This window comes from Mugil cephalus, chromosome 15, assembly GCF_022458985.1.
Source record: "Mugil cephalus isolate CIBA_MC_2020 chromosome 15, CIBA_Mcephalus_1.1, whole genome shotgun sequence".
Taxonomy (NCBI): domain Eukaryota; kingdom Metazoa; phylum Chordata; class Actinopteri; order Mugiliformes; family Mugilidae; genus Mugil; species Mugil cephalus.
Window position 1 is genome coordinate 13,898,477 of NC_061784.1, and position 22,194 is coordinate 13,920,670.

The 22,194-nt window shown below is 41.3% G+C and overlaps 2 protein-coding genes across 6 annotated transcripts; both read left to right on the plus strand.

Annotated features, from left to right (window-relative positions):
* The first annotated feature begins 1,317 nt into the window (after positions 1–1,317).
* smfn (small fragment nuclease) lies at positions 1,318–4,693 on the plus strand. The gene is made up of 7 exons (XM_047606986.1): positions 1,318–1,648; positions 1,859–1,942; positions 2,028–2,105; positions 3,188–3,299; positions 3,830–3,938; positions 4,096–4,149; positions 4,363–4,693. The coding sequence occupies exons 1-7, from the start codon at positions 1,358–1,360 to the stop codon at positions 4,487–4,489; spliced, it is 855 nt and encodes a 284-aa protein (XP_047462942.1). The 5' UTR covers positions 1,318–1,357; the 3' UTR covers positions 4,490–4,693.
* A 1,208-nt stretch (positions 4,694–5,901) lies between these two features.
* hlcs (holocarboxylase synthetase (biotin-(proprionyl-CoA-carboxylase (ATP-hydrolysing)) ligase)) lies at positions 5,902–22,190 on the plus strand. 5 transcript variants are annotated; one of them, XM_047607316.1, is made up of 12 exons: positions 5,921–6,016; positions 6,096–6,273; positions 7,258–7,398; positions 8,735–8,897; positions 10,079–11,100; positions 11,670–11,849; positions 12,722–13,002; positions 20,196–20,263; positions 20,399–20,559; positions 20,772–20,886; positions 21,047–21,260; positions 21,636–22,190. In XM_047607316.1, the coding sequence occupies exons 1-12, from the start codon at positions 5,994–5,996 to the stop codon at positions 21,805–21,807; spliced, it is 2,718 nt and encodes a 905-aa protein (XP_047463272.1). In that variant the 5' UTR covers positions 5,921–5,993; the 3' UTR covers positions 21,808–22,190. The 5 variants fall into 5 exon arrangements, with proteins under 5 accessions (XP_047463270.1, XP_047463271.1, XP_047463273.1 ...); XM_047607314.1 differs by having other exon boundaries at positions 5,902–6,273; XM_047607315.1 differs by having other exon boundaries at positions 5,902–6,252.
* The last annotated feature ends 4 nt before the right edge of the window (positions 22,191–22,194 follow it).

The window sequence follows — 22,194 nt, forward strand, 5'->3', positions numbered from 1 at the left end:
TTTCAGTTCTCCAGCAAGTGACAATGCAGACCAGGGTTAAGAGATAATTACGTAAATTATACTGACCGAGCTTCGTATCTCTTCTGGTGGGTGTGTTAACGCGAAGCTAGAAGTTATAGAGACAGTTTAACTGTATTCGCTGATAGTTTACGGACTTGTTATGTACTTGAATGCCAGCACGTACACTTTGTCTGCGCATCGTTTTGGATTTTTGAATTAAGATTTAAATGATTATTAAGACTCATGCTCAGTATATATGACTAGTGAAATGTAAATGCTAAACATGCTATGTTTTAAAAACCAAACATACATTTCAACTTAACACTTTTAAATAAATGATGACAGTACCACTGATTAAACAATGTACATGATGGTGGATTTAACATTATTATATTTTCATGTGTGTGTTTTAGAATTAGAACAAAATAATCCATTACTCTCTGTACTGGAGTCACAAACCAGGCACTTCACAACGAAGACCAGCACACAAAGTCTTCTGCATTCAGCATTATGTTGTCAGCGTTTACTGCAGATAAAACCAGATTCATTCTGGGCTGTATTTAAAGAAGGTACTTAGAAGGAGTAGAAAGAAGTCCCAGCGGCTTACAAATAGTCATTACTGGACAGTTCTATATTTCTGTGTCAGCTTGTAGAAGTCTTAAGGGGTAAAGGGTGGGAACCACCTTAATGTGGAACAAGGAACCACCTCAACCTTTACCACTTTAACTAAAAAAAAAATGCATATAAAAAAGAAACTGAACATTAGCCATGACAGTTGGGGCTATGGTAGAACTACAATAGCTAACTGTACTTACAAGTGGTCTATAAGGCACTTAACTAATGTACTTAAAAACATTAAAAAAAATTCACCAGCACTGGCGCATTCACATTTTCTGCTGGAATTTTCTAGTTATGGCTTGTTATGTTGTAATTAGGACTTATTGTCTCTTAACAACGACTTACCTTGTAAATATGACATGTATAAATATATAAATATGACACTTACTTCCTCATTATTACTACCTAATTGTTATGACTTACTGTGGCATTGTATCTAATAACAACGACGCACAACCTCAGAATTATGACTTACCATGTCGTCATTGTATCTTTGTATCTCATAACTACGACTTACTATTTCTGACTTGTGAATTGTGACTCGTGATTGAGACAAACACTGTTCCTCAGTTTATTTTTGATGTAGCGGGACCGAGCCCTCATTAGATCGCCATCTAGTTGTACTGTACTGTGTTTTAACATCTGGCCTCCAGGGGGCGGTAATTAGCCCGATAGAGTCAACGCTGCTACAATCGAAGTAGAAGAAGAAGAATCAGAAGCCGGAAGTCCGCCGCTGAACATGCCGGTCTGCTTGTGGAGTAGTGGTCGGGCATGGGCTCTGTCTGCTTTCGGGACACTGTGCAGGAGAAGTCGTCTGGTCCTTCCATGCAGCACAGCTTCGTATCATTCACACCGTAGCCCTGCTCTGCGCCACAACTATAGCCCTGTGAGATTTCCACTGATCTCGCAGAGGTCACGCCCAAGCATCATCTCGACACTTGGTGCCTTTTCTGTAGTTCAGGGATCCAGAAACTTCTGCGACATGTCGTCCAGCCCGATGTCCCAGAGGATGGTGTGGGTGGATCTGGAGGCAAGTCATGAAATACCCATGTATGTTATGCTAACGTTGGCTAGACTGGAGGTAGATGATCAAATGCGCTTTTCCCAGTGTTATACTAAAGAATGTAACATTAATTAACTGCATATTAAAAGTGACGAGTGTCTAGCCTGACATGTAACGGATCACAATGTGTCTCTGCGTGCTGTTTACGAATATTTATTCCTTTCTCTTTTTCTTCAGATGACAGGTCTCGACATCGAGAAGGACCAGATTATTGAAATGGCCTGCATAATCACGGACTCGGACCTGAATATTTTGGCTGAGGTAATATCACCGTAAACACCGCTAGACTTGCTAGAATGTCTTAAGTCTGTCTTGTAAATTGTGCTTATCCGTTCTTGGCCGACAGGGACCCAACTTGATAATTAAGCAGCCAGATGAGCTGTTGGAAGGGATGTCTGAGTGGTGCAAAGAGCATCACGGAAAGGTAAGCTGCTTTCGTTGCAAACCTTGTGAGGTATATGCACCAAACACAAACCGGCCAGCCACTGCATTAAAACCACTGGAGGGAGATCTGCAATGACGCACCACCAGCAGCATTTGTTGACCTGGCCTCAACCCATACGACTCAAAGTCCCCCACTAATAACATCCTGTTTCTAGACACCACAGGACACCCTCAGAAAACTCATGTTCATCATCTGATGAGTCACAACTACTGTTAGGGAGAAACAAGGGAGACATACACAGTATTATGAAGGTGGTCATAATGTTATGCCTGGTCGGTGCATTTTACAATTTTGGGAAAAATGTTAAATCTTGGTCTTTGTCAGACTGGATTTATGTGGTGTTGTTGTTGTTGTTTTTTTGTTTGTTTTGGAAACTAATGTTTTTGAACAGACATTTTGTAGCCACTGTTAATCAGTACGTTTACATGCACGTGAAAAAAAATTATTGCCTTAATCGGACTATAACAGGAGAACTTAAGTGCATGTAAACACGTTACTCGGGAGTTCTCATTATCCGATTGAGACACCCAGATAATGCGACTGGAATTCGGTTTTCTCCGTCATGTATACGGCCTTAATCGCAGTATTGATCGGATAATGCGTGTGCGCATGTTCCACAACCGCTGCGCTGGCGTGTAACCCCGGAACAAAAACATCCAAGAAGAAGCTAGAAGAACCGTCTGAGGAATAGTGCGGATCTTACCTGCACCAAAAGTAGCGCGAACATTACATACGAGATTAAAAAATGTACTATTATCCTTATGGTTGTTGTTTGAAATGCCTGTCTGCCGCACGAACGACTCTTGTTTATTATATCACGTAGGTCAGACAGAAATCGGGCCGCATTAACGTGGTATTATCCCGCAGAAAAGACTCGTATCGCCACCTAGTGTGGAGGAGGAGAACAGTTATTCGATTTTCTTGCACTGCATGTAAACTGGGACAAGGACTGTAGTCAGAAAATCGACTTTTGAGCATAGCTCGATTAAGCTCTGCATGTAAACGCACTGAGTGTAAGAAGTGTGTCTGTTATGGGATTAGTGAGTGTAACTTTGTCTCAGTCAGGACTGACCCAGGCTGTCCGAGACAGTAAAATCACCCTGGAACAAGCAGAGTACGAGTTTCTGTCCTTCGTCAGACAGCACACCCCTCCGGGACAGTGTCCCCTTGCTGGTGAGTTACTTTTGTAGCCTTTTCCACAGAACTGTGATAGTACTATGGATGTCACAAGAACAGATTCGCCAGTATTGTATAATTTTTATATTTTTATTAAAATAAATAAAAACGCACCCCAAATCACGAACCTCTCCATTCACACTGGATTAGTTTCATCACATGGCTGCTGTGTTTGTATAAATATGCTAGGTGATTTCCACCGTCTCATTTACTTAAGAAAAATCAGGAATGCTGAACTTATAGTAGATTGTTGATTGAAAGTAGCACATTTTACGCATTTCCAACACATAAACTCTGCCTTAAATACAGTAATGAAAGAAATTTTGAATAGCAAAATATTTTAAATAATTTAAAATTGAAGCCATAAAAGTAAATTCCAGTAGGATGATGGACAGAACAAGGGACATCTTATGTGTTTGCTTGTGTTTCGTATTTTAACTTTAGTTGTATTTGTACCTAGTTTGAAATATGTGTCGTTGTGACTGAACTAGATTTTACTAAATCCATTTATCGTCCCGTTCCCTCAGGTAACTCTGTACATGCAGACAAGAAGTTCCTGGACAAGTACATGCCCCAGTTCATGTACCACCTTCACTATAGGATCATTGACGTCAGCACCATCAAAGAGCTCAGCAGGTCAGTATGTGTCTGTGTCCGTGGCTCATCGGAGAGTTTGTGTGCTAATGCACTCTTACCTCTGAGGTTCATTATAAATTATACTCTTTATCACTTCCTATGTATGCTACATCTTGAATGAGGTGAATAAAAAGTGACATTAATGTGCCACTTTCAGACGGTGGTTTCCAGAGGAATACAAGATGGTGCCTCAAAAGAAAGCATCCCACAGGTAAACAAAACAAAACAAAAAAATACATTAACATAATTATTGACTGGTTATCACTTGTAGTTTATTTCAGCTGACGTCATGTTATTTTTTTTGCTCTGTCTTTGAATGTTAATTATTATTTTCAAAGTAAAATAATCTGCGGGTTTGATTGGACTGTTTAGTTTCAGATAAGTATACACTGTGCAAGGAATTCAATTAAATTATTGTCTCCAGGGCCTTGAATGACATCCAGGAGAGCATTCAAGAGCTGCGGTACTACAGGGCCAACGTTTTCAAAGCGTCGACAGAGAAGAAGCGCAAGATCCTAGAAAACCAAATCAGCAACATAACTCACACATGAGCGACAACCTGGAATTTTCACTGTGGCACTTCTCCAAAAAGAGCAGTTTTCTAGCGGCGGCTTATCCTAAAGGATCTTGTTTTTCCGAGTTTAAAAGCAAAGAAAGAACTTATTATTTAGCAGTTCTGTTTTTATTTAGTCATCTTTTGTCTAAGATTTAGGTTTTGTTTATTTTAATAAAGCCAAATAAAAGAGTGGAAACGATCCAGTCCTCAGGTGTCATTTTTATCACTACGTAGTACACAAGTCAAGACACAAGTTGACAAGGTCTGCATCAGGTGCGGAGGAACCACGGCAGCCTGATGAGAAGTAGGCTACTAGAAGAAGAACAGGACATTTATCTACAGGAGTGGAGAAAAGGGAACTGTTGGAATGAAACAAGAAACTTCAATGAGAGGATCTGCGGTCTATGCGAACTGTGAAACCCAACATGTAGACTAACATCGAAACAACAAGTAACTCAGTGTTCCAACATCAACAAGTCAAGTGGCAATGGCTGCCACAGCTACAGATTTACAGGTTACAACAAGAATGCTATAGCAGGGAGGTGTGATATCATCATTTCTACCATCTGAGTTCTATATATAGGTTTTGCATGAGGCAGGACAGGTTTAGAGATCTCAAATGTGACCATTTACTATATATAAATATATATATATAGTAAATGTTTTTTTGTCTATATAGTCAGGCGTGGATCAGACATGGAGTATTGTTTTGTTTATGAAAACACGTAACTGTGCCTTGAACAAGTCAGCACAAAGAAATAATGAAACGTTTTAATATTTTTGCTGTTTTTTTGTGGCACCTGTACAAGCCCTTCACACCAGTACGCGCAGTTAGTGACAAAGGAAGCCACTATAAATATTATACAGTATTATATTCTATTGCAGGGGTGTCAAACTCACTTTACTTCGGGTTCCACGTACAGCCCAATTTGATCGGAAGCGGGCCAGAGCAGTCACATAACAGCAGAATAACCTATAAATAAAGACAACTTCATATTTTTTTCCCCATTTATTTTAGTGCAAAGAAGACAATTAGGAGAATGTTAACAGTTAATAAACTATCCTTTAAATAAAAATCTTAAGAAGTGCAATATGGGCTCATGCTGTCTGCTGTTTAGTCTTGGGTCTCAGTGTTGTGCTCTGACCACTTCTTTGACTAACACAGTGGACAAATCCGGATTTTTTTCATTGAAAAATTGCAGTCTCCTGTGTAATTCTCGCAGTTTGCAAATTCATGCTGCGGGCCAGATGATGATTAGACCACTTTTAGCCAGCGGGCCGTATGTTTGACACCTGTGTTCTATTGTAAATAACCCCATCCTACCGAGGGCGGTAATACTCTTTATTGCGTCAAAACTGCCAAAAAAAAAGACGCCGAAGAAGAAGAAGAATGCCGCAAAGCACAGTCAAATGACGTAGTCGTTAGCCAATGCAGCTAATGTCAACTGAGAGTTTGTGTCCTCCGTGAGCACAAATGTTTTACTACACGACAAATAACGATGACCCCCTCCGCGTATGCCCTGTAAGATGCTAATAACGCTGTGCTACGTTTACCTCTGGGTGCGCTTTCACAAGTGCTACTCGGTGCTGATTCGTAACAGTCTGTCCAGGCGGAGCAGCAGCAGCTTCAGCTTCAGCTTCAGCGTCTGCTCCGGCTCGGCCTCAGCTCCTGCCTCTCCGCGGCCGACTGGACGACGCACGGACTCGGGGTCGCACTCCCTCGATGACAACGTTTTCCTCCAGCTGGGGAACAAGGCTGTATGTGTAACGGAGCCTCAGGTTGGGTACCGGAGCAGCATCTTGACATCAGATAAGAGTGGTGACAGGGCACTGACTTCGCTGTCAAAAGCTTGTTTACACAGCTCAGCCTCAGAGTTGACTCCATAAACTAATTTAAAAAAAAAAAGACATAAGAGAGTTTTATATCATAATTGGGAAGCAAGCAGCATAAATGTGACTTTTGAGTGCTTTTAGACACTTAAACACTTTTTTTAGCATAGTTCCGGGTTAGACCCACTTTTGTCTGCAGAATGCCTTCATTTATTGTGGCACAGATTCAACAAAGTGGTGGAAACATTTACGAGGACATGCACGTGGTGGCTGTAGATTTAGCAGCTGCACGTCCAAAGGTTGAAATGTTTGTTACACAGTTGGTACTAAGGAGAAGGAAATTTTACCTATTACCATTACAGGATGGATCGGTGAACCCTTGATAATTGTATCCTCTGGGACTTAGGGTTTGGTTTCCTGGTTTTAGTTTTAGACAGGAGTGATACTTCGTAGTCTTCTGCTGCTGCAGCCTTACTCATGTTCAAGGTTCGACATGTTGTGGTTAATAGATCTTCTTCGGTTGTAAAGACATAGATGCCGGAATCCAGGTTTGAGTCCTCTGGGGCTGTTTTTTTAATTTGCTTTATCTGATTACCATTTCTAGGAACAAACTAGATCAGCTGAGCTTGTGACCCAGGGCAACAAATATCGAATTGTACGTCGGGAGCAATAGGAAATTAACCTCTGTGTTCCCATAACATAACAGTTTAAAGTAAACCATTAAATCCCTTTCCTTCCTAATATCACTGTTGCTACAGCCTGTCATTGTGTCACTAATCTTGCTAGTTCCCTCATGACTTTATGTCCTCACGAAGGGGATATAAAGTCCCGGGCCTTTGATAGTGTTTCATGATGCCTGTCACTAACTATTAATCACTGTGTAACAGCCTTGTAGTGTTTGGAGTTATTCTTTGCTGTCTGTCCTGTCCCCAGGCGTGCGATGACCTTAGCAAATGGACTGTTCTTTTGGAGTCTTCTGTTGTTTGCGGTCCACAAATAGAGAACATTTCATTCATCATAGAAGCCACAGGACACAGAGCGAGCTACCCTCCTCCTCACACAGCAAATAAGAAAGTAGGCACCGCACATTTCTTAAGATTCATTCTCACAAACTGCCATTCAGACATTGCGAAACTGGCTTTTAGTGTCCATATTTTGTCTTGATTTTGCAACTTCATTATTAGCTGATCTCAGGTCTGTGAGGATTACCAGTCACCCATTTCATGGTACATTTCATCTAAAACAAGGCCACTGGTTTCTCTTGGAGATGTTTCAACACTCACAGCTGCTTTGTTTTAGCGTTGCTTTAACATTGTCAGTTTGACATTTTTATTTAATGCCATCGTCAAGATAAGTGGTTGACAATTACAGATCAAAAGTGAGCTAAGCTGAAAACTTGAAAAAGTTGTTGAATATGCTGTAAGAGTTCAGATTCTACTTATTCAACAGATTTTGTTTTCTTGTTTTTACTTTTAAACTATTTTCCACAGTGCAGAACATTCGTGGATACATAAGAACTCTTTTTCTCCCCATATATCAAATCCCTCAAAGTAGCCACTGTTTGCCTTGATGACAGTTCTGCACATTGCTATGGTGACATCTTAATCAGCTTCATGGTTGGCTGCATGGGATTTTAGTTAACAAGTGAGCCGTGCACAAACTGCCACTGTTACAAATGCTCCTGGTGACCAACTCATGAAGCTGGTTGTGAGAAGACTTTGCATGATTGTTATGTTGTGCTTTAAATAGAGCAAAACTGGTTATTAGTGATAATTAATAATAGTTCCAATGATTATTAATAATAATTAGGAGGCAACGCTCTGGGAACATGGACCGAAATTTTTTTGAAAATGTGATTAATGATTAAATTGTAACAACAATCAAATTACTAATCAATAGTCAGGGTAGAAGGATTTGACGATCTGTACGGTAGAGGTTTGGCAACTTTCACTTTTGTGCAGCATTAAAGAGTTTATATATTCTAAAGCATGCAGGTCATACACACATGAAGGAACAAAGGTGCACGTGAAGTTAAACCTTCCCCACACATGTGTGGCTGTGTTTAAAGGATGCTCAGAGCCTGTGTCTGTGATACTAGTTAGTCCTAGTTAGTTCACATGCTTGTGTCTTTGTGAAACATAACTTACATAACATTTGTTTCTTTTGTTATGATTTCTGACGTGTCAGGGCCGTCTGCCCAGTCACCCTTAAATTTCATGTAGAGGTTTTAACAATCCAGAAAATAAGAGCTTCATATTCCATGCATTTCATTCCTAAATAATGTGCTTTTTACACTAATGTTGTTTCTTTGCAAAACACTCCTGAGTTGGGTTGTAGACGGACCATAATGAACACCACAGTTTACCTGTCCTAACCAGACTCACCTAACCAGTATGTGTACTGTGTGCAGGTGCTGAACTGGTCTGACTACTGTCTACCTCTGGCCTTTAGCCCGGGACAGCCATTCAGAGCAGTGGCTCAGGCCAGTGTAGATAACTTCAGTCGTCTTGGGATAGCTTTTATTGAAGATTGCCTTCAGCTGGACAATGGACTTGTGCCTTCAAAGATAATCCGTATGTTGCCTTTAATTACATTTTTAACATCCCATTTTATGTTTTGTTATGTTCTTAAATTGTCACATAACGTAGTCGTTACACCTTATCGGACACCTTATTTGTTTGTAAATGTGTATCTTGAATTTTAATGAGTTCACAAGCAAGAGTAACTACTTACGATGAAAAAGCAGAAAGAATAATCACCTGCTCCGTAGTTCCTCACAACTCTAAACTATTTTAGTTTTCAGTTCCGAAAAATGCTACGAAAATGCTTTTAGTTTTAGTCACATTTCACTTCTATATGCGATAATTTTTGGTCTAGTTTTAGTCGACGAAAACTCAAAAAAGTTTTAGTCAGTTTTAGGAAGAAAAAGAGAGAAAATATTAGTCTTCTGATAAATTATCATACGTCAATAAGTATTGGAATTTGGAATCAAGGTTGACAGATTGTATCAAGCGTTGCATTTCATAAAACAGCAGTTTTAAACAAGGCTTTTGTATAATAACCAGATTCCTACCAGATTAATAGCTCTAGCCTAGGCTTTCCCATTAATGGAGATGCAATGTGGCTGTGCTGTACTTCATTGCTGTTGGGCAGAAACCTTTTATCGCCATATTTCAATTCTTGTTCTTTTCATGAATTTGTCGGCCTACTGCATCATACAAGAGTGTCGCACAAAAGTTGTGAAAATAGCCGATCTACAAGATCAACACATTGTGAGCTGGTATAGGCTATTTTCACCAATAATGACAATAATAAAGGAATGGTTTTAGCCATGCCATGTTTCCACACAACAGCAAATACTTTCTGATCTACTAAGGGTTATGCATTACACCAAAGTGGAAACAGTGGAATCAATATTCATTACTCCAAAACAACCAACACAGTCTCTGGTTCTTAAACTGTGCAACATAGATTTTGTTCAACCTGCGATCCAGGCAAACAAAGCTCACTATTAGCCAGCCAGAAATGATTTCTCATGAATTGTTGGGGACCAAACCAGATCTAAAAGGAGAGTGTGTAGGAGTAAGGACATCATGCTTTATATACAGTGTACTGCTTGTGTAAATAGACAACTGTATGCTGGTGTTTGTGTATGAACTTCCTAAATAATACCAATGCTGTGTGCAATATGTTCTAAACTACAAACCGTCAAAGTCACCAGACTGTTATTGATTTTTTTGTGACATTCACACAGCTGTCCTTCTCCAAGAATCCACTCTCTGTGCTCTTCTGGAGAAGCAGTGTCCACATAGCGCAAAGGGTGTGACCTCCCTGTCTCTGTGCCGCACTCAGACTGAAGAGGTCGACCCGGAGCCGCTTCCCCGTCACCTGCCGCCTCACCTGCAGTGCCGCAAGGGCAGCCTTCTCCTAGTCCCCGAAGTAAACCGGAGGTTAGAGGAGCGCCGAGGGTCCGAACCGCTCTGCAGCACTCAGGTTGCGGCACCCGCTGATTCGGAGGACCGCTCCTTGGGCAATCATCACCACATGGAGGGCCATGGACACCACCTTCATCTGTCCAGCTGCCACGAATGTTTGGAACTGGAGAACAGCACCATCCTGTCGGTCAAATACGCCTCCGCCGACAACATCCCAGACCTCCCCGACGATAACTCGGTCAAACTGGAAAGCGGGGACAAGAGTCTGGATGAAACTGAGCACGATGGGTATTCGGGTCAGGGCGCTGGTATTAACTGTTACGGCAAACCACCAAATGTTCTCGTGTACACGGGTGGTTGCGAGAAGCGCTTTCAGGCAGTTCGCGACCTTTTATCGGGATCTTTAAACATGGAAAACAACATAATTTATCCTCTCCAGCCTCAGCAGGCCCTGAGCGATCCCTGGCTGGAGAACACCAGACTCTTGGTTCTAGCAGAAGAGGAAGCCTTGACCCCGCAGCTTCAGACTCGCTTTCTCACTTACCTGAGCCAGGGCGGCAAAGTCCTCGGGCTGGCCTCCACCCTCTGCCCCGCGGGCATCTCTCTGGAAGCCAGGGAGAAACAGCGCATGCAAATCCGAAGGCTGAGCTTCACCAGGAAAGACTGCACAGAGCTGGAGCTGAGCATGCTGGCGAGCGGGAAGGTCTACGTTAGAGACGCTCGAGGCGGAGGGGAGGTGGAGCTGTGGGGGGAGCTGAAAGGGGACGAGAGTCATCAGAGGGAAATGGTCATTGTCAGGGTAACCCACGGAGGAGACGGAGGAGAAGCTGTTCTCTGTCAGGTAAAGGCATACGACGTTATTGAAAGTGTGGTGGTTTAAACGGTTGAAAACACATATTTAATTCAGAAGATTTAATGATGTGTTATCTCGTACTAACACAACTGAATGGGCAATTAATTAAGTGTTGGACTGGACCAAATTTATCAAGCGTTTCTCCTTTGCCTTCTTGAAATATAATGTCGTATATGATGTAACATCTAACAACATCCTGTTGTCAGACACTATTAGGACAGTGGTCATAATGTTATGCCTGATCGGTGTATAGTCATCCCAATTGAGAAATTACAGTTACTAACATGGGATGTTGATAGTGTTGCATTGGGTTGTATACCTCTAAGTGCCATAAATGACCAAAAACATCTATTGTTTTTGTTGGTTAATTTAGAAAATGTAGTGATTATGTATTCACCTCATATTTCACATGTGTGAAAGATGTGATTCTGACGTATGAACGTAATATGATCTAAATTAAAACTGCATTGATTACATGTATGTACATATTTGCAACATAAAAATGCGCATTTCTGTTGGGACTGTGTATCAACTAAGTCCTGTTTATGTTTCCGCAGGTCCACTTGGAAACGTCACCCGAGTCGCAAAAGTTGGCGTCAGGAGGGTTTGATGAACTGAAAGTGAGCAACGCACTGCGCTATGAAGTCCTGACCGAGATCCTCACCTCTCTTGGCCTCAGCTGTGAACAAAACCAGACTTTGGCCCCGAGCCCGGTCCATCTGCTGGCCACTTCTCAGGTGAGACCCACAGTTCTTTTTGCACCACAAAGACAAGGTTTCACAGATCGTGGTTAAATGAGCACGGAGCTGCTTTACGCTCTTGTCAGTTGGGATGATCTTGGCACCAGTGAAGGTGACGTCAGTATAAAAATATCTGTAAAGACGAGTAACAAAATGCAACCAAAAAAATAAATAAATAAATGTAGTGACACTAGGAGATTGAGTTTGGACAATGACCGACCACTAGGGGGAGTTAGAACTCTAAGTTGCTTAGAAGCTGAACAGAACAGGTTCCACTCATTGATGTCATTAAAGTGACATGTCCTGGTTCTGCACAGAGCCTGGATGTCTCCTTTAACAAAAAATAGTGCACAACTAGAAGTAGCAGCAGTGGCAGTAATTCTTGATATATTTGTCTGTATTATTGTAATGTGTGTTACTGAGTAACCTCTGACTCAGTCTGAATGTCAGTTCAAGTTACTTTGCCCCAAAAGCTGCAGCTTGATGGAAATTAGGATCTGCAGAATTGTTTCCAGATTGTTGTGTATGTTGAAGAGGGCTGTGTGTAGAACGGTTTCTCATGTAGGACTAGTGGAGCTGTGTGTGTCTTTAGGTCATCCTTGTGCCTCTCATCAGAGAATGGACATGGACCTTCTGTGGGTGTCCTGTGGGTGTCTGGCAACAGGATGTTTTTAGTGGATGCTGAGGGGAGGGGCCTCTGTGGATACTCCACAGATACAGTTTGGGATCTAGTGAATTTAGAAACCAAGTCAACACCTTGTGCGTGTGTGTCCTGTCACTGGTTTTAATGTTGTGTCTGATCGGTGCGCATACACTATACATTGAGAATAACGCCACATGGTACCTCTGCTCCTCTGTGTCCCACGCAGGAATCCAAGACCAGCTTCCTGAAGTGGCTAAAGGCCAAAGCAGATAAAAACGGCGTCTTTACGTTGCCCAGGGCGTCCCTCAGAGTGGTGTCCTCCTCTGACCTCCACAACGGTCCTTCGCCGCCCGAGGGCTCTCTACCAGTACTCACCGACTCTACAGAGTCCCAGTGCGGGGCGCAGTTCAACGTGGAGACCTACCGCGAGAACCTGAAGACCAGCCTCCTGGGAAACACCCTGCTGTATGCTGAAGTCGTCACGTCTACCATGGACCTGCTGGACGGGTAACTCACACTCCTTCACGTCTGTTTAGATGTTTGAAGTGGACATTCAGCAGCACATGCTCATGTGTGACCAACGTACATGACAGCTAGCTGCAGGTAGTCACATATACTATACTTTACATCCTGCCACCATGTTCACCGTCCATGGCTCTTTGGGAAACTTAGTACTCGACCCTACAGGTACCCATGTATTATAGATGAGCTCATGGTATTTTTATTGAACCTTTCGCTGTAAAGTTTTAACATGAAAACATAATAATGAAGGAACAATGATTTAACAGAATCAAACTAGTCGATTTATTTGATTAATTCAAGTTGTTCTGCTGTGTGAAAAAAAGCCTAGGTTGCAAATCAGCATTGGTGGTCCCCCGACGTGTCCTCGAGACTAAAGATCTGCCTCGTTATCAGTGCACAGTTCAAAAGCCGGCCTTTTTAATGGACCTGGTGCACACGATCTGCACAAGCCGCACATCTGCGAAGGAACCGTTTACGCAGAACGACGAATGATACGTGCAGAATTATGAAGAAAACATGTGCGCGGCCGTTTAGGCGTCGTCTTTCTGAAAGGAGGCCTTCTCTTATTTTAGAGGCCTATTTTAGCAAGACAACGTCAAACGTGCACATTCTTTATACATTACAGCAGCGCGGGCGTGTAGCAAGTGTCTGGATTAGCCAAACTGACCTGCCCGCAGGCGAGAATCTGTCACCCGCGGAGAACATTTGACGCGTTATAAAAAGAAAAATGCGGACGAGGCCCTGATCTGGTGAGCAGCTGAAATCCTACGTTCATTTGTCTCATGCATAATGCAAATTAAATCTCAAGCAGGAGCAAAAAAAGAAAGCTCCCACATGCTTATGGAGTGCTGTTAAAGGAAGAGCTTATACAATGTAGTGGTTTTATTTGCATATAACGAAAATAAGGCTTAAGAAAACACAAAAAACGCCTTAAAGAGAAGCTACGTTGGTGTGAGCGCACTGTTATATACATGTTAGGGAAATCATCTTAAGGTGTCGTGTGTAGTATGGTATTTTTTTGAAGTGATAGACAGAAAAGATGCCACATAGCGTGAAAGTCCTACATCAGATTTCGCACGCACTTTGTGTGTTTGTGTATACGTCTGCGCATACACTTGAGGTTGGGGGGCAGAGCGGCTGGAACTAATTAAGTGACCTCTGTGTTGCGAAGGCAAGTTGTACCTAATAGACTTCTTTGTCTCCATCCACCCATGAGTAAAAGTGGCTGTTGAGGGGCTTGATCAGGAAGCAGGTGGTAGCAATTAAAACTGTCATAAAGTTTGACAAATGGATTGTAGAGCTGCGCTGGGCTGATTGGAGCAGACAGTGTTGTCATTAAGGTTATACAGAAACTGAAGTAGGCTGAGTGAGTAACCCCCCAAACCTGTTGCTGCAGTTTGATTTCGCTGCTAATGTTTGAGTTTCCAGATGTTCCTCGGGAGTTGCCTTGATTAATGTGATTGTAAAGGAATGCCTGTTTTATTTCTTTAAGCTTTTGTTTTTATTAAGTATGCTCAACACATTGAGCCACATGTCTGGGTGAGCCTGGCCTAACGTGCTCCTCCCGCGCCGCCTCAGCTCAACGGAGAGAGGATGAGAGGGGTTCGTCCGCGACGGCTTTCAGCCTCCCTGTCATCCTCGTCTCTGTCGCTGCCTCCGTGTTTTGTCATTTTGCATCACCGCCGCAGAGCCGGCGTTCCTCACAAGCTCGGGGAGTCCCAGCGCCTCCTCTCCAGCTGAATGGATGATGCTGGCCCACTGTCCTTTCGCGTGCTGGCGGCAGTACGTTTTCTGGTTGAGCATCTGTCCGGCTCATTCTTGACTGAAGCTTCTTCTCCGCCAGAGTGAACAAAACATGCAACGTGCAAAGATTAGTTGATTATGTTTTGCTGGTCACTGTGCGTCACACTCGTGTAAATGTGATATCTCAGGAATGTCTTGATGGAAAGTCTTCTAATTTTGAACAAACATCCACATTACAAGCCACCTCCCAAAAACCCCAAACCTCAAGAATTCATACATAATAACATGCGTATTATGTTCTATAATATTCGTACTCTATATTAACATATATATTAAATACATATATATTCATAATTCGGATAAAGTTTTCCCAATTCTTATAAGATTTGAAAAACAAAAAGTGATGTCAAATTCAGAATGTTAAAGGTTGACTTCTAAATCATTTTCAACACATACAGTTCGTCGTGAAAAATGGCAAAATCTCTACTTGTCAGATGAATACAACCATCAGGTCGGGTTTGTTTCAGTTTCCACTTCATGAAATTTAGATTTGCTGCAACTATAACTAGTAACTAGTTTCTCCGTTCAGCTAATAGTCACTTCCTCAGCTAGTTTTCTTTTTATCCAGTTCAAAACAGTGTATTTTTTTTTTTATGAACATTTCAGTTGTGATGGGGTTCTTGTGGTTTACGAGTGCATTCTCCTGGGGAGTTTGCCTCCTTTAAGTTGACTATTGCAGCCCAGTATTAAAATAAAAAAGAAACAGTGACCCATCTTAAAAGCCACATAAAAATTGTAAAAATTGTAAAAAGTGTAAGTCGTTAACGTGAGGATACATCATTGTGTTATTAGGATTTTGCTGCAGAACTTTTTGTTCAGTGGATCTGTTTTTTTCTATCACATTCGTGCTTGTTAAAATTATTTATTAAACCTATCATACGGTGACATTAAAAGGAATTTGCATTGGCGTTTCAGTTTAGTTCTAGCTATAATATAAGGCAGAACTTTATTAACTTATGAGCTGTTGACACTTGTATTGCAGATTGATGTTGCACAGTGTTAAAATGCAAATGGGATTAAGGCAAAGAAAAAATATAAAATATATGATAATATAATAGCTTATTAAGAATTAATATATTATCAACATTATAATGATTTTCCCAGAATTGATTCATTGTTTCATCTGTATTTATAGCGAGATTGACTCTCATGTTGTCAAAGATGGGAAAAAATAATCTAGAGACCAATTTGCATGTCCAGAAACCATAATCTTTCACTTCCTGCTTTGCTTAACTTGATCCCTGTGCCTGGAGAAACACTTCCTACATGTTCGCTCTTTCTAACGCAGAGCTTCAGGCTCAGACATGAAAACCCAAGGGCCCATTTTCTGACACCGGGTTCCTTTTCCCCCTTATTTTCCCTGCATGTGGATGCTTCGGACGTGCATAAATGAAGAGAAGCAGCGGTGGAAGGAAATTTAATTCTGATTATTTGAAACTAATTATTTGAAAAAAAAAAAGTTGAAACTTGTATCACTGAGAATCTCACATTTCACGTAGCGCGGCCGTGCCTTTCCTCTCTTAAAGTTAACACTGTTCCAGTTATTGTGTCACTCCCTGGCCGCCACTGTTTGTTTGGAAAAGTAATCCAATATCCAGCCTCACAATGTATGGAAGAGGTCATTTTCCATGTGAAAAACACTACAACAGGTTCAACCATAAAAAATAAACCGCCCCAATTGACCTTGCATGCTCCACCTGCAATTATAAAAGATTGTAAGCAGATGCTTAAACGTCCTCATTTCATATGCTGAGGAACATATGGCGCATAATTTGTCATGAACTTCTCCTGTCCAGTGGAAGGAATGTTATGCTCCAGAGTAGTACCTTGTGAAGGTGACTCTGGTGCAGCGAAAGGCCGTGAAGCGCCGTGCAGGTTGCAGAGTCTGCAAAGTGTAACGCTTTCAAAAGCAGTGGCAAGTTATTAGAAGGTCTTTGATGAACTGAATTTACCTTCGCGGTCCACATAATTACGGGATAGGTGCCTGTTGACTCGAAAGTGTTTGCTTGTGTGAATGCGAGTGTGGGTGTTGCAGTGTGTTAGCGCCTCTGTTGGACCCGGTCCAACGACGGCCACTTTCACTTAGTAGAGAGACTTAGACTTTATTCATCCATAAGGGAAATTGCTTGGTCACAGACGCTCAGTTGAATTGTTAAATTAAAACAGTAAAAATCGTAGTAAAATAAAATAGTTTAACTCTAGCAAAACTCTACATACAATTTGCATATGAACAAATGTCAAAGAAATAGAGAAAGCAGTAAATATATTATATAATAAGGTGCAATAATGTGCCTTAATATTAATAACTTGGTGTTACCTGTTTTAGAAAGGGGAGTTGTTGTACAGCTGGATTGTGAATGGTAGCGTTGACCGTGGGAGCAAAGCTGAGTCAGTCTGTTGGAGAATGAGCTCCGCTGTCCCTCTGTAGTCTGGAGAGGTGGGTGTAATGAACTAATGAGAACAACACTGCATCTGGTCGCACAGATGAAATGAAAATCTGTGTACCAAACGTAATACTGTGTATAATTATATCAACAAAACGAAAAAATGTGAAATCTGTTAATATTCATAACAAGATATGAGATAGTAAATGAAAGATTTGTTTACTTCTTAATTCCATCCTAACAAATTAATGAACTTGCAATGAACCTTTTTAAAATATGAAAGTTAGACCAACATGATCTCATGAGGAAAAAATGTTCTTTATAAAACTCAATACCATGAAAATGTAACTCTAGTTTAAATACTTCCTCTATTAATTCATATCTATGATAAATATATGTACTTTGATGGGACTCTCTTGTTAAACTAGTTTAACCTCTGTAGTCTGTATTATTAATTCGTCTACATACCATAAGATGAGAGCATTTTATTGTGCCTGTTCATCTGGCAGCTGTTACAAACTGTGACATACAGTACAGCTTGGAAGTATTTTCACTGCTCAGAATTTTCTTCATTTCTGCATAAAAATGAGTCCTGAAAGAATTCGGCAAGATCCTGATCAGGCTAATGAAACAGAAATACTTTGCTTTTGTATTTGTTTATTCAGGGAAAATGAGCCAATGTGACATATCTATGAGATAAACACAAATGTAAGTGTACTTCCAGGATTACAAGTGAATTTCAAGGCCAAATTAGAGTCCATCTGTTCAGAAGTGTTTCCAATCACTGTAATGAGACTCAGGTGTCGTTCAGTGACCCGCTTTGTTTCAAGAAATACGCAATCTGTCAGTCTGGTCTTTGCAACGCGTGGACAAAGGAGCTTTCTGACGAGATAAAAAAAAAATAGTTGCTGTTGATCATCAGGCTGAGAAAAAAAACATCTTTAAAGAGTTTGGAGTCTACAGTCAGGCACATGGACTAGATTTAAGACGACTGTTAATCTCCACAGGAGTGATTTACCAACGTAGACATTTCCAAAAGTAAGACGCATAATTGTACGAGAGGTCAAATTGGAGCTCAGGATATCTTCTAAACAACTCTCTCAACTCTGGTCGTGAATCCACTGTCCGGAGAACAATGGACAACGATCAACAGTTGTTGTATAGCAAAGTCCAGCATCAGAATCTCATCCTATCTGTAAAACAAAGGGTTGGTAAAGTCCTTATTTTAACCTGTTTTGCTGCATCCGGCGCAGGACGATGTGTCATCATTAATGGACCAATGGATTCAGATTTATTCCAGTGAATTCTAAAAGGCAAAGTCAGGAACATCTGTCCATGAGCTGAATGTGAAGAGAAACTGGGTCAAGCAGCGAGACAACAAGCCCAAGAACACAAGTCATTCTACAACAGGAAGGGTTAAAGATGAACTGTCGTAGTCAAGGTCCTGACCTTAATCCAACAGAAATACTGTGAAAGGATCTGAAGCGAGAGAATCCACCAACATCTCAGAACTGAAGTGGTTCTGTACTGAGGAATATGTTAAATATGCTGTAAACGACTGATCGACAGTTACCGGAAAGTTAGTCACACTGGGTACTGAAAATAAGGGCTCACTTACTTTACCAGCTTTGTGCAGAAATGTAGAAGATTCTGGAGGGTTGCAAGTGCTTAATAAAAGAAAGCTTTGCCCAAAACCACTGGACCTTTTTACATTTTGTACTCCACTCTATGGTTGTTGATAGCCTTTGTGTCACCAGGCTTTAGTCCAGACAAGCTGTCAGAAAAGCAAGGTCATGCGTTGGTGTCTCAGCTGTCCCGTAGTAGGTAATGGAGTAGCCGTCCATTCATCAGTCATTGATTGCCTTCAATAGTGCTAGTTGGAAATGATGATTTGTCCAGCTACTCAGTAAATAAGATTAGCCCAATTAATCAGATTTACAGATTAGTTGCTCCTCTCTTATTGATCACCTCTTCGATGCTCCTGGGTGATCAATTCAAATGCGCTTATGTGTGGAAAATCCTAGTTCAAAGATCAACATAGATGGTGAAATAATCTTTTAATCTGAGATATTTTAATCTGGGGAGTGATATGGGTTTTGGGCTTTCAGGAAAATTAAAAAAAAAATCTGAACTGACCACATAAAATCTACCGGTTTAATAAGTTAAGTTACACCCATATTAAAAAAAGGCAAATTAAATATGTTCTTTAACAGTAGCTTGGTAGCTTTAAATCATTCAGGGACTTCTCTCCTTTCTAAATGCCATTGGCGCCATAACAGGTGGTGACATGGAGGTAGTTTAAGGCTGGTCCTGTTCCACCATTTTTCTTTCTTGACTGGAGTCTGTTTACCTTCCTGGGTCTTATATGTCCAGCCCCGTGGATTAGCTGCCACTGAGAACACGTCCTGAGCAGGGACAGGGATTTAAAGTCTTTAAAAGGCTTTACATTCCGTCTGTTTGAGGAGTGAGATGTGTCCACATGTCTTTGAGCCTTATTCAATGTGTCCATATTTGGCTAACTTAGCCTTTGCAAGCAAATTTTAACATTTACACATATTTCTTAAAAAAAGTTGTCTTATTTAGGATATAGTGTTAATACAACTGACGCTTGCTCACATTACATTCTGTGTCCAGTCAGAGGCTTAGTTTTGATCTATTTAAATAAGACATCTGAACTTACCACCATTATCCCAGTTGTTAACGTCCAGTATCTCCACTACCTACGGCCTTTTTGATCAACATTTATTATATTAGTAATTAGTTTAGGTCAGCGTTATGCATGCCATCCCCATGTAGATTTGCGTCTAACCAACTGTCCAAAATCTAAAGACTTAGATAGAGTTACATAGAGTTAAAATTGACATCAAACAGAGAAATGCAGCAAGTCCTTAAAACACAACAGTTGTTCATCAAAATAAATTGTGGTGAAAAAGCACTAACCAAATGTGAAATGAAAACAGTTGTTAAATCTCCATTTTCCTCTCCTTTCAGCCTGACTCTGCACGCACCGAAAGACGTGGGTTTAATAGCGGTAGCTTCTCGACAAAGCCAGGGACGAGGTCAGTGCTCCAGCTCACTGTGAACCTTCAGATGTGGACTGGAGTTTCAGTTGCAGTCATATCTGATAACCATGTATTTTTTTTAATTTTTTTTATTTAATATATATAAGTTCCCTATGTTTGCTTCTGCTGTAGGTCGGGGCAAAAACGGATGGCTGAGCCCTCTGGGTTGTGCCATGTTCACTCTGGGGGTCCAGGTTGAGCTGAGCTCGAGGCTCGGACAGAGGATTCCCTTCCTGCAGCATCTGGCTGCTTTAGCTGTGGTGGAGGCGGTTCGCACACTTCCTGGATACGAGGTATCAGCATGCACACGTCCCTGTACTAGCTTTCTCAACACCAAACTAGCTAGATAACAAGTACATACATAGATACTTTATTTATCCCAAGAGGGAGTAATTGTAATTCTGAATACACAAATGCCACTCACAGAATAATGCTGATAATACAACAATACCAATGTATTCTGATTAGAATTGACGATGTTTGAAAATGTTCCAACCTTCATCAGGACATAGATCTGAGGGTGAAGTGGCCCAATGACATCTACTACAGTAACGTTCTGAAGCTTGGGGGAGTACTGGTGACTTCCACTGTGATAGGATCAACGTTTCATCTGCTCATAGGTAACTTTTCTGAACTCTTGATTAACACATGAATGATTTTTGGTTTTCTCGTCAAAAAAAAAAAGCAGGTGTTATTCCGTGTTCTCCTCTTAAAGTAAGTGCTGTTAACATGACGTTTGCTCAGAATGACACACCTCTTCACCGTGATGTTCCCCGACAGGCTGTGGCTTCAATGTGACAAACAGCAACCCAACGGTGTGCATCAATGACCTGATTCAGCAGCACAACATCCAGCACAACTGCAGCCTGCAGCCTCTCAGCTGTGAGCAGCTCATCGCCCGCACGGTCAACTCCCTGGAAGCCCTCATCAGCAGCTTCCAACAAGGAGGCCCAGACGCTGTCCTTCCCACGTACTACAAAAGATGGCTCCACAGGTATGTACTGCAGGAGGCCCCGACGGGTCTACACTCAAACTTGACTTCTCATTTAGAATCGGAAACTTTATTTAACTAGTACTTGCATACAAGGAATGTGTTTTGGTTCTCCTGCCAGAGCGTGGAGACATGGAAATCGCTAGAAGTTTTAAATAAAAAACTTTGCTCAAGCTTTGGCTCTAAAAATTGAAGCCTGTTGCAAACGATGGAAACACTGAAAAATAATTTATCATTTAAAAACGCTTTTAAATGATACTCATTCCACGCTCATTCAGTTTTTGCAGAGCTTTGCAAAATTCCCTGAAGTCCATAATGACGTTCCGTAGCGAAGCTGTAAATTTTGGTTCTTTCTCTGTGCATTTGGTTCCTCCGCAGCGGGACTCTGGTTCGTCTCTGGAGTGAAGAGGGGGAGGAGGCTCAGGTGGTGGGTCTGGACCACAACGGCTTCCTCCAGGTGCACACCGAGGCGCAGGGTGTGGTCTCGGTTGAGCCCGACGGAAACTCGTTTGACATGCTGAAAAACTTGGTGGTCATGAAGCAGCGCTAGGACCAACCCAAACAAGTGCACAATCACCACCGCAACGACAGCAAGTTGTGTATAACTGTATATATCCAGGTTTTCTAATTTATTGATATATCACTAAAATAATAGAGGCTTAAGTGGGTTATTAGTTGGAAGACATACAGGGATGCTTTTTAGATAAAAGGGCAATAAGTTGACTGGTCACTAGCACATATCAACCATCAGTCTGATTGGTTTGGGACCACTGAATAATATAATTATCTTACAATTTATACTAATCTGTGTAAAGAATAAACCTTGTACCCCTCATCTGAACATATCACCAGATTTTATTGTTCATAAGAATAGAGATCATTGCAGCTTGTATTGTTGGGTCATTTGTGTAACAATAAAGATTTTCACATAAATACG

What these genes read in the sequence shown, in the direction of transcription:
- smfn (XM_047606986.1), top strand. Translation starts at nt 1,358, where the DNA reads ATGCCGGTCTGCTTGTGGAGTAGTGGTCGGGCATGGGCTCTGTCTGCT. An exon ending in TGGTGTGGGTGGATCTGGAG is followed by an intron (nt 1,649 to 1,858) that starts GCAAGTCATGAA and finishes CTTTTTCTTCAG; the next exon opens with ATGACAGGTCTCGACATCGA. An exon ending in ACCTGAATATTTTGGCTGAG is followed by an intron (nt 1,943 to 2,027) that starts GTAATATCACCG and finishes CTTGGCCGACAG; the next exon opens with GGACCCAACTTGATAATTAA.
- hlcs (XM_047607314.1), top strand. Translation starts at nt 6,010, where the DNA reads ATGCCCTGTAAGATGCTAATAACGCTGTGCTACGTTTACCTCTGGGTG. An exon ending in TATGTGTAACGGAGCCTCAG is followed by an intron (nt 6,274 to 7,257) that starts GTTGGGTACCGG and finishes TCCTGTCCCCAG; the next exon opens with GCGTGCGATGACCTTAGCAA. An exon ending in GCACACTTCCTGGATACGAG is followed by an intron (nt 20,560 to 20,771) that starts GTATCAGCATGC and finishes AACCTTCATCAG; the next exon opens with GACATAGATCTGAGGGTGAA.